Source organism: Medicago truncatula, chromosome 5, assembly GCF_003473485.1.
Source record: "Medicago truncatula cultivar Jemalong A17 chromosome 5, MtrunA17r5.0-ANR, whole genome shotgun sequence".
Taxonomy (NCBI): Eukaryota; Viridiplantae; Streptophyta; class Magnoliopsida; order Fabales; family Fabaceae; genus Medicago; species Medicago truncatula.
This window is the reverse complement of record NC_053046.1, coordinates 32,033,683-32,044,538: the sequence shown is the minus strand read 5'-3', so window position 1 is coordinate 32,044,538 and position 10,856 is coordinate 32,033,683. Positions and strand designations below refer to the sequence as shown.

The window sequence follows — 10,856 nt, the reverse complement described above, 5'->3', positions numbered from 1 at the left end:
TATGTTTGAAATTGAAGGTCAAGTATGGATGATTAAACTATACTTCACGAAAAAAAATTCAAAGAAAAGCTACAAAAAAAATTTAATATTGTTGTTGGATGGAGCCACAATTTTATTTGTTATATATTTTAATTTTTGGAATTTTTAGTTTTTCTTTTTTTATGAGAAGTAGATCATTTATGATTAGCAATTTTTTTATGTTAAGAAGCATAATTTATGGCATTTTATATTTGTAATGTTACATTACTTTGCATGTACGTTAAAAATATCAATTCTCAAAACAAATATGAGTAAATGACACACACCAGAACTAATTACTCCAAAGATCATTATTCTGTCGGCCACGTTTTAATGGTTAAAGTGGCCAGTGGGGACTAGATTCAAAGTGTGAAAACAAAGAGACAAATAATATCAATAATAATGGACCCCGATGATAAATTTGTGATTGAAAATGTGCGTCCTACAAACACCTAATCAATAATAATGGAACCTTGCAAGCAAGTTGCATAAATCTGTGGTTGAAAATACGCCTACGTACGTGAATGTTTGCTCACAATTATTGAACACCTACTTGCTGAGTTCCTACTACCATTGCTTTTATTCTCAAAGGTCTCCAGCTTGGTTCAGCACTCACTCTTTCTAAACTAATTTCTCATCATCTTATCATTTCACTTTCAACTCTTTAATTTGTTTTCACAAAAACAATGGCTGACGCTTTGCTTGGAGTTGTGTTTGAAAATTTGACGTCTCTCCTTCAAAATGAATTTTCAACCATTTCTGGAATTAAGTCAAAGGCTCAAAAGCTATCAGACAACTTAGTTCGCATCAAGGCTGTTCTTGAAGATGCTGAGAAGAAACAATTCAAAGAACTCTCTATTAAGCTATGGTTACAAGACCTCAAAGATGCTGTTTATGTGCTCGATGATATCCTTGATGAGTACTCGATTAAGTCTTGTCGACTGAGAGGATGTACCTCTTTCAAACCAAAGAACATCATGTTTCGCCATGAGATTGGTAACAGGTTAAAAGAGATTACAAGGAGGTTAGATGATATTGCTGAAAGTAAGAACAAGTTTTCTCTACAGATGGGTGGAACTCTTAGGGAAATCCCAGATCAAGTAGCTGAAGGGCGCCAAACCGGCTCCATTATTGCTGAACCAAAAGTGTTTGGACGAGAAGTTGATAAAGAAAAGATTGCTGAGTTTCTTCTCACCCAAGCAAGGGACTCTGACTTCCTTTCCGTCTATCCCATAGTTGGTTTAGGTGGTGTTGGAAAAACAACTCTTGTTCAATTGGTCTACAATGATGTTAGGGTGAGTGACAATTTTGAAAAAAAAATTTGGGTTTGTGTTTCTGAGACTTTCTCGGTAAAGAGGATTTTGTGTTCTATTATAGAATCTATCACATTAGAGAAGTGTCCTGACTTTGAGTATGCTGTAATGGAAAGAAAGGTGCAAGGATTGTTGCAAGGGAAAAGATATTTGTTGGTTTTGGATGATGTATGGAATCAAAATGAACAATTGGAATCAGGGTTAACACGAGAGAAATGGAACAAATTGAAACCTGTGTTGTCTTGTGGATCCAAAGGTAGTTCCATTTTATTGTCCACCCGTGATGAAGTTGTTGCAACAATCACAGGAACATGCCAAACTCATCATCGTTTGTCTTCTCTCTCTGATAGTGAATGTTGGCTGTTGTTCGAACAATATGCATTTGGACATTACAAAGAAGAGCGTGCTGATCTCGTGGCAATAGGAAAGGAGATAGTAAAGAAATGTAATGGATTGCCTCTTGCAGCAAAAGCATTGGGAAGTTTAATGAACTCAAGGAAAGATGAAAAGGAATGGCTTAAAATTAAAGATAGTGAACTTTGGGATTTATCAGATGAAAATTCCATTTTGCCTGCTTTGAGGTTGAGTTACTTTTATTTACCGGCAGCCCTAAAACAATGTTTCTCTTTTTGTGCTATATTTCCCAAAGATGCAGAAATCCTAAAGGAAAAATTGATTTGGCTTTGGATGGCTAATGGATTGATTTCATCTAGGGGTAATATGGAGGTTGAAGATGTTGGCATCATGGTTTGGGATGAATTGTATCAAAAATCATTCTTTCAAGATAGAAAAATGGATGAATTTTCTGGCGACATTTCATTCAAGATTCATGATCTTGTCCATGATCTTGCTCAATCAGTAATGGGGCAAGAATGTATGTATTTGGAGAATGCAAACTTGACTAGTTTGTCGAAAAGCACACACCATATTAGTTTTGACAATAACGACTCGTTATCCTTCGACAAGGATGCTTTCAAAATAGTTGAATCCTTGCGAACATGGTTTGAGTTGTGTAGTATTTTGTCAAAAGAAAAACATGATTACTTCCCAACAAACCTTTCTCTTCGGGTTTTACGCACATCCTTTATCCAGATGCCATCACTAGGGAGTTTAATTCATTTAAGGTATTTGGAACTTCGTTCTCTTGATATAAAAAAGTTGCCTAACTCAATTTACAACTTACAAAAACTGGAAATCTTGAAAATAAAACGCTGTCGTAAACTGAGTTGTCTCCCAAAACGCTTGGCTTGCTTACAAAATCTTAGACATATAGTCATTGACAGATGTAAATCTTTGTCTCTCATGTTTCCTAACATTGGAAAATTAACTTGTCTAAGAACATTAAGTGTGTACATTGTTAGTTTAGAGAAAGGGAATAGCTTGACAGAGTTACGTGATCTAAACCTCGGTGGAAAACTGAGTATCAAAGGATTAAACAATGTTGGCAGTTTATCTGAAGCTGAAGCGGCTAATTTGATGGGTAAAAAAGACCTTCATGAATTATGCTTGTCATGGGTATACAAGGAGGAATCTACGGTTAGTGCTGAGCAAGTACTTGAAGTGCTTCAACCTCACTCAAATCTCAAATGCTTGACAATAAATTACTATGAAGGATTATCGTTACCAAGTTGGATAATTATTCTTAGTAATTTAATTTCTCTTGAACTTGAGATTTGCAACAAAATTGTGCGGCTTCCGTTACTTGGTAAACTACCATCTCTAAAAAAACTAAGATTATATGGTATGAATAATCTGAAATACTTGGATGATGATGAATCTGAGTATGGTATGGAGGTGAGCGTTTTCCCATCTCTAGAGGAACTCAACTTAAAATCCCTACCAAACATAGAGGGATTATTGAAAGTGGAAAGAGGGGAGATGTTTCCTTGTCTTTCTAAGTTGGATATCTGGGATTGCCCTGAACTTGGACTGCCATGTCTTCCATCTCTTAAATCCCTCCATTTATGGGAATGTAACAATGAGTTACTGAGGTCAATCTCTACCTTCCGTGGTCTTACTCAGCTTACCCTAAATAGTGGTGAAGGAATAACATCCTTACCAGAGGAGATGTTCAAAAACCTTACTTCTCTTCAATCTCTGTGTATCAATTGTTGTAATGAGTTGGAGTCCTTACCAGAGCAAAACTGGGAAGGTCTTCAATCCCTTCGAGCTCTACAGATTTGGGGTTGTAGAGGATTGCGATGCTTGCCGGAGGGTATTCGACACCTCACTTCTCTTGAGCTTCTTGATATCATTGATTGCCCAACATTAGAGGAACGATGCAAAGAGGGAACATGGGAGGATTGGGACAAGATAGCTCATATTCCAAAAATACTGTTTACAGAGGATTAAGAAGCAGAGACGTTTACCCTTATCTGCCTCAATCACAATCGCAAAATTCAATTTTACTGGTAAGATCTCTATTTCCCCTTATTTGCCTCAATTCACTTTATTTTTATTCAAAAATATTTTTATATATTCTCAATCTTGACTTCTTTGGAACCCATCCCCCCAGAATGAGCACCAGAATCTTTATACATGAAAGATATTTCACTGCTCAACTAAAGTTACAAATGTTCTAATTCAGGTCATTTTCTTCATCATAGTTTAATTTTTTTTAATTTGCATTTTCGATTTTTTTTTATTTTTAATTTTACTGATTTTGTGGGGATTTAATTGAATGGTTAGGATTGCCTTCAACACACAAGACAAATAACGGGATTAATGGAACAAACATACCCAATGACGAAGACGAAGTCTTTTAGAGTGGAGGAAGCGACAATGGGTCCAGTAGTGGTATCGAGGATTGCGATTTTGATAATCAAGGTCTATTCCATTTTTATAAGTTTTTGTTGGTCTTCTTTATTTCTTTGTTTTAGATTGTTTATTTAAATTATATGTTGTTGGGCTTCCTCTTTGCTTAGTTTTGATAATAATTTGCAGAAATAAAAGTTTTTGAATGTAATTATATGGTTGGTGTCATATCAGTATCTAAACATCAGACATGTCATCAATGTGAAGTTTTGAATATTGGTGAATGATTGTTGGGTGCAGAACAAAGATCATGGCAAAAGATACAATTACTTTGTTGGGTCATTTTAGGTTGGAAAAAGGCTCGTGTTTTTGGGTACTCAACGGGTTATTATTTTGTGTGTTTATTGAGTTTTGATTTAGTTAAAATTCAGATGGTTTTTCCTAAGATTTGATTAGGTTGAGTTTATTTGTTTGTTTATTTTTAATATTGTTTGCCTATTGAAACAGGATCTATGATAGCTTGTAAAATAGCAGCAATTGTTCCTGATAGAGTTCTCTCCCTGACAGGAGATTTTCAATGTTTTCCAGAGGTATATGTCCCTTTTATAATTCTTTGAACATTTTGATTTATTTTTACGGCACTGTGATTAGAGCATTGACGACGCAATATTTGTAAGACGTTAACTACATCAATGATTGCTAGCCACACTTTTTAATTGCAAACTTAGTTCATGATGAGTGGACCTGCATACGTAATAAGTATAATTTGTTGGTACAGATTTTAGGTGATCCTTTAGGACAAATTTAGTTCAGAATTTATCTTTCTATGGCTTTGAGTCAGAATTTTGTTGAGAATTTCATAGTACTAAAGAATATTGACGGCTGTTGATTCATGCACTAAACTCTGTTGATTCATGCATATTTGATTTCTAAGTATTTCTCAAGACAGTTATCTGGAAGAAGATGTATGCTAGTTTTATCTCTTCCCTGCATCTTCTTATCCCCAAATTACTTTCTAATTTAAATTTCTATATGCAGGAATCACTTGCTTTCTCTGTTTTTGTATGGAATATGTCTACGAGTAAAATTATTGTGAGAATTGGGCCATATCTTTAGAATTGATGCTGAGCTTGTTAATGCAACAAATCAAAATTCTTGGTTCAAGCTATTAGCCAGGTGTGTATACAGCTCTTCATTAGGAAGGTGTGTATTAGCTATTTCATGATTCTAGTCGAGTCACTCATGTTATTTCATTATGTTTGTGTCAGATATGTTGTGGAATGCTGCTGAATCACAGCCATGTTTGTGTCGGACAATGTTATTGATCAAGTTGTGTTGTGTCCACTGCTTTTCCTGAAAGCAAGAGGATGCTTCAGCTGAACCACAGAAACTATAAAAGGTGATGATTTTGGATGATATGAAATAGCTGAGACATTTTTTAAGAGACTTGATTTATGTGAACCTTGTGATTTTGTCTCAGACGAAATCGATTAAAATTGTCAACCTTATGGGTCAGATTATTGTTATCGCATCTCCACTTCCGTTGATGCTGGTATTGATATGGCATAGATCTTCATTCCTATAGTATTAATTTTAACATATATTATTACTTGATTTCAATTTAAATACATGTATCCATGAAAATATGCAGGTGATGGTCCTTCATTTATGAAATAGCCCTTTCATGTATAATATATTTATGAAAGAGTCGGAGTTTCATGTTTGATCAGGGGAAACACCAATATTAGGAATGAAGTTTGCTGCTGAAGATATCAATTTCCTTTAACTGATAGCTCTTTGCTGGTTATGGTTAATTTCAAGGTAAGGCATAGTTCATATCTTAGTGAATACTTTAACATGAATTTTCTGCCTCGTCAAACTAATTTATTTTAACATACATATCGAAACTTTAGTCGGCTTTCTTTTTATTGCATGCTTCAACAAAGTAATACTCTTTCCACCTCCTTGTGGTTGGAATTGATTTTCAGGACTTTATAATGCTAATTACCTTCACATATCATTTTTTCACCAAACATATTTAAAATTCCATCCTTATAGCAAAGAAAAAAAATAGTATATTGTAGATGTATGGTAAGATTTTATAAAGGAATTGAGTGTATTTTGGTCATACATACAGGCAAGGGACTGAATGTATTTTGGCCTGAAAAATCAATCTCCAAAGAAGGCAGTGAACAATGGTGATCCATCCAACACATGAGGTTGAAAAGAGTTATATATAGCTTCTCCTAAGCCTCAGGAGGTTGTCCTTGATTTTACAATATCTACTAAATGGAAGGGGGTAGAGAAGTATATACCATTGATGTAACCATCCACTAAGCAATACACACAACCACAAAGGACTTGAGGAGTTAATGAATAGTCCGGTGCAACAGTCGTGCGAAAAAAAGCAACAGATGAAGTCTCAACAAACTTGAGTTCATTATCATCAGTACACATGAATGATCCTTAGAAGGGACTTCAGCTTGAGGATATATAATATTGATTACCTTCACAAATTAGCTTCCACTGAATATATTTAAGAACTCATCCTTGTTTTATTTCAAATTCTTGTTTCTTATCTGTTCAGTAAGTGAACTTGTTATAAATATCCCTGTGTCTGGGGAGTTTGTTTATAATATTTCATGATAAGAACTAGGATTCGATAAAAAAAAGAAAGAAAAAAAAAGTTCATGATTGGTAAATATGTATGTTTGGATTGATGAAAATGCAAGTAGTAAAATCTAAAGATTCTCTACTAGATTTTACTACCCTATGGTATAAGTTACTCTCTCTATAAACGAATTGAAATTTTTTTTCGTGGACAACGGTGGTATTTTTTTTCCAATTTTGGTGAAAACACTATATTTTTTTTTTTATTGATAAACAAAATAACAAGAACTATTGAAAACTCACATAAATATAGGAGTCTGGTTCAAATCTCGGCCACCATATCCAACACAACAATTATTTTACAACTGTGACTTATGTACAAAACACTACATTTTAAATAGAGATTACTTCTTTAAAACTCATCTCAAACATGTTTTATGTCACATGTTTTATTAACTGACTTAAATATGTTTTAGCACATTTTTAAGAATAATCAAATTAAAAGATTACATATGTTTTAACAACTCGTGAATTTTTCTTTTCTTGATATTTTCTCTTTTTGAAAGTTCTACAAGTCACTTTTCTCACGTTGTTTTCGCTATTTTCTTATATCTTGACTCTCACTTATTGATGTTGTTGAAACCAAGTTGGTCCACTAATAACAATATCATTTTATGGTTTGATGATTAAAAAAAATATCTAAATGGTTTTTCAATTCGCATTTAACTTAATTTCTTATTACTTTGAAATCTTTCATCAAACTATATTCATTTTAAATTTTGCAAATTTATTTATGTTAGTTCTAACATATAACTTTGAAATCTTTCAACAAACTATATTCATTTTAAATTTTGCAAATTTATTTGTTAGTTCTAACATATAGCCCCGCCATCGCACGGGTCGTGAGCTAGTAAGTGTTATTGGTACATGAAGCTTTAATCTTCTTGCACAGATACCCACTTAAAAGTTTCGATTGAATGGGGTGGGGTAGCTCAACTACTTTGAGTTAAAGGGAATTTTTATTTCCTTTCCTCAACCTCGCGAATACATATACACATTAATATTATTTAAAGTAATATTTTATGTCCGTCTGTTTATTTTTTTGTTACGCTGATGCATATAATTTTTTTTAGTATTGTTTGATTGAGTGCTACCTCACCGATTTTTTTTTAACTATTTTCCAATTTTTTTTTATTTTTAACTATTTTCTAATTTTTTTTCTCCCAAATTCAGTTGTTTCTACACTGTCGTTGTGGGAGATTAAGATACTGTTTGACCTGATTTTTTTTCAATGTGTTATATTGCTTCTGAATGTATTTATCTACATAATTTCTCACTATTTTTTCTCACTATATATATACATGTGTTATATTGCTCCTGAATGTATTTTTTCTCATATCTTTCTTTTTGTCTTTATTTTATACTTTTTGTTGATGACAAAAGGGGGAGTAGATGTATACTATTTATAGGCTCTGAGCCTCATTAATTTAATTCTAATCAAGTTAAATTAATAGGACCTTCTTCTAATCTCTTAGTCTTTTTATGTGAGATTATTCTGAGAGTTATTTCATTTTTAAATGATGAATTTAATTAACATGGATAGAACTCGGGGGAGCTTACAAACCTCACCTTAAAGTACTATTGGACTCAGGGGAGCTTACAAACCTCATACCCTTATAGTCAACGTGTTAATTAGATTAACAACAATTGAACATTTTAAATACTATTGTTTGTCATCATCAAAAAGGGGGAGATTGTTGTAACAAAATGTGTCTAACATTAACCCTTAAGAGTTTTGATGATAACAATGTATTATAAATTGTCAATTGGATATGCTAATATTTGTTCAAGTGTACATGACTATAGACAAAAAATTGTCATCTTAAAAAGGTCTTGGAAGAACAATAAAGAGCAAAGAACTCAGCAAAAAGGAAAGCTTAAAGCGTCTGAAGAAAACTACTCCTGAAGATAAAGCGCTCCTGAAAACAAAGTGCTCCTGAAGTGATGACGTCATCAAAAGTAAGGTCATCAGAAGCAAGTTCATCAGAAGCAAATTTATCATAAGCTGAGAATTACGAGAAGTTGCAGTTCATCAGGAGATGCAACTTAAAGCTTCAAAAGTTGTTTAATGGATTCAAACTCGTCTAAAGATTGCAGAAGACTGGAAAGGCAAAGCAACGATTATTTTGAAAGGATTTGAAGGCATTGGATGTTTATTCTTCAAAGAGCGTTGACAAAGTACGTTTGTACGAAGTGTACAACCACTACCTCCACTACTCTGTTTTGTCTCTGCTACAAGACAAGAAAAACAGCTCTACCTGCAACGATGTTCCTTTACAATGGGAATGCATTTGAAATTGATACTTCTTAGGACAATAACCATATCAGGCAAAGGATCATTGGTGATTGATCAAAAGCTTCAAACGACTCTATTTTGAATGTGCTGGCAATTCAACATCTCTTTCACACCTCTATATAAAGGAGTGAAGACTCAGAGTTTCACAAGAACAATACCAAGAATTAACTGAGCCAAAACTCTGCTGAAATTGTTCTGCATTCAAAGTTCTCTTAGAATTTCTTATCAAAGCTCATATCTTATAAATTCTAGAGTCTTTAGAGTCTGTATCTGATTTGTATTGTGAACATCACTGATTGTATATCAAGTGTTCAAACTCAAACATATTCTTTGTAATTCTGTTTGAATTCAAATGTCTCTTGCATTTGTGCTTGAGCAATAGAAGTCTCTTGATTGTGTTCAGGAGCATAGGAAATCTCTTGCAGTTGTGCTTGAACAATTTGAAGTCTCTTACTAAGTTTAATAGTGAGCATTTGTAATCAGATATTACATAGTGAACCCTCCTTGGAAGTGCAAGGGGGACAGGACTGACTTCCTGGTTGTGGAAGGAACCTGTATAAATTGCTTGTGTCTTTCTTCTCTCTCTCTCTCTCTCTCTCTCTCTCTCTCTCTCTCTCTCTCTCTCTCTCTCTCTCTGTTTTATCTGCTGCAACTAGTTCTGAACATCACTTCAGAAGTAGAACTATATCTGCTTCTGATCAGTGTTTTCAGCTTTAAAGAAAAAGAAGAAAAAGTCAACACAATTCAACCCCCTTCTTGTGTTTTTCTCACCTTCATAAATGTCATTTAAATATCTACTTTAAGTTAGAATTTTTTAACCTTCAGTTATTTTTTAACCTTTCATGTTATAAAAGGGACAACTTTCTCTTTTAACCTTTCATTACTCCTAACTTTTTCATTGCTTTTTTAACCTTTCATGGTATTAAAGAGATATTTTTTTTTTTTTTTTACCTAGGTAAAGTTATTTATTTGAATAATACAACATTGAGATGATAACATAGTTTATGCTAACATAGAAATTATTGTAAGATCTTTTTTTTTTAAAAAAAAATTCGTTGAATAAGAAAGAATGTGTATATAATGTTGTAATTGCACGATTTATTCTACACTACCATTCACATCAAATATATAATTCACAATGCTTTACAAAATTTTTGGTATTGAACATAAACTTTGCTTAAAACATGGTTCCATAATGTGTGTGTATTCGTTATTCCAACAAATAACTTTGCTAAGGTCTAAAAAGAAACTATTATCTTCTCTTTACTATCATGAAAGGTTTAAAAAGAAATGAAAAATTAGAAGTGACAAGAAAGGTTAAAAGGAATTCTCTTTTCTATTATGCGATGTGAATGCTTGCTTTACTTGGTGTGATAAAGGGACAAACACAAAACACACATATAACTAAGAGATATTTAATAATGATTTTAATTTTATGAAGGATTTTCTCAACTTCATAAGTGCTATGAAGATTAAATCATATAAAGAGATCAAATCATATTACCTTTTTACATGCAAAGAAGAAAGAAAAAAAATATGGCCGAAATTCTCAAATTTGTCTTCGGTATAATTATATTTCTTCCCATATTTCTTGTTGCAATGGATATTGTTGATAGTAAGCTATTTTTCATCTTTTTCAAATTTACTTCTTTACTTGTTAGTTTTTACACAATCTTTGTCATGTTTAATTAGTAACATTATTTTAACATTTGTTAATTTTATACAGAAATTGATGAATGTGAATCTAACGTGGACTGTCCAAAATCCTATATCATAAATTGGGATAAGAATTATGTTCATAAGTG

General features: G+C 32.9%; 1 protein-coding gene across 9 annotated transcripts; it reads left to right on the top strand.

Moving 5' to 3' along the window:
* Positions 1 to 463: 463 nt before the first annotated feature.
* LOC11409553 (putative disease resistance protein RGA1) lies at positions 464 to 6,866 on the top strand. Of its 9 annotated transcripts, none has more exons than XM_024785267.2 (9): positions 464 to 3,742; positions 3,847 to 3,918; positions 4,020 to 4,157; positions 4,593 to 4,675; positions 5,124 to 5,261; positions 5,354 to 5,484; positions 5,566 to 5,637; positions 5,737 to 5,906; positions 6,223 to 6,787. In XM_024785267.2, the coding sequence occupies exon 1, from the start codon at positions 705 to 707 to the stop codon at positions 3,681 to 3,683; it is 2,979 nt and encodes a 992-aa protein (XP_024641035.1). In that variant the 5' UTR covers positions 464 to 704; the 3' UTR covers positions 3,684 to 3,742; positions 3,847 to 3,918; positions 4,020 to 4,157; positions 4,593 to 4,675; positions 5,124 to 5,261; positions 5,354 to 5,484; positions 5,566 to 5,637; positions 5,737 to 5,906; positions 6,223 to 6,787. The 9 variants fall into 9 exon arrangements, with proteins under 9 accessions (XP_024641035.1, XP_024641036.1, XP_024641037.1 ...); XM_024785268.2 differs by adding an exon at positions 4,386 to 4,458 and having other exon boundaries at positions 5,354 to 5,637; XM_024785269.2 differs by lacking the exon at positions 5,566 to 5,637 and having other exon boundaries at positions 5,816 to 5,906.
* Positions 6,867 to 10,856: the final 3,990 nt, after the last annotated feature.

What these genes read in the sequence shown, in the direction of transcription:
- LOC11409553 (XM_039834233.1), top strand. Translation starts at nt 705, where the DNA reads ATGGCTGACGCTTTGCTTGGAGTTGTGTTTGAAAATTTGACGTCTCTC.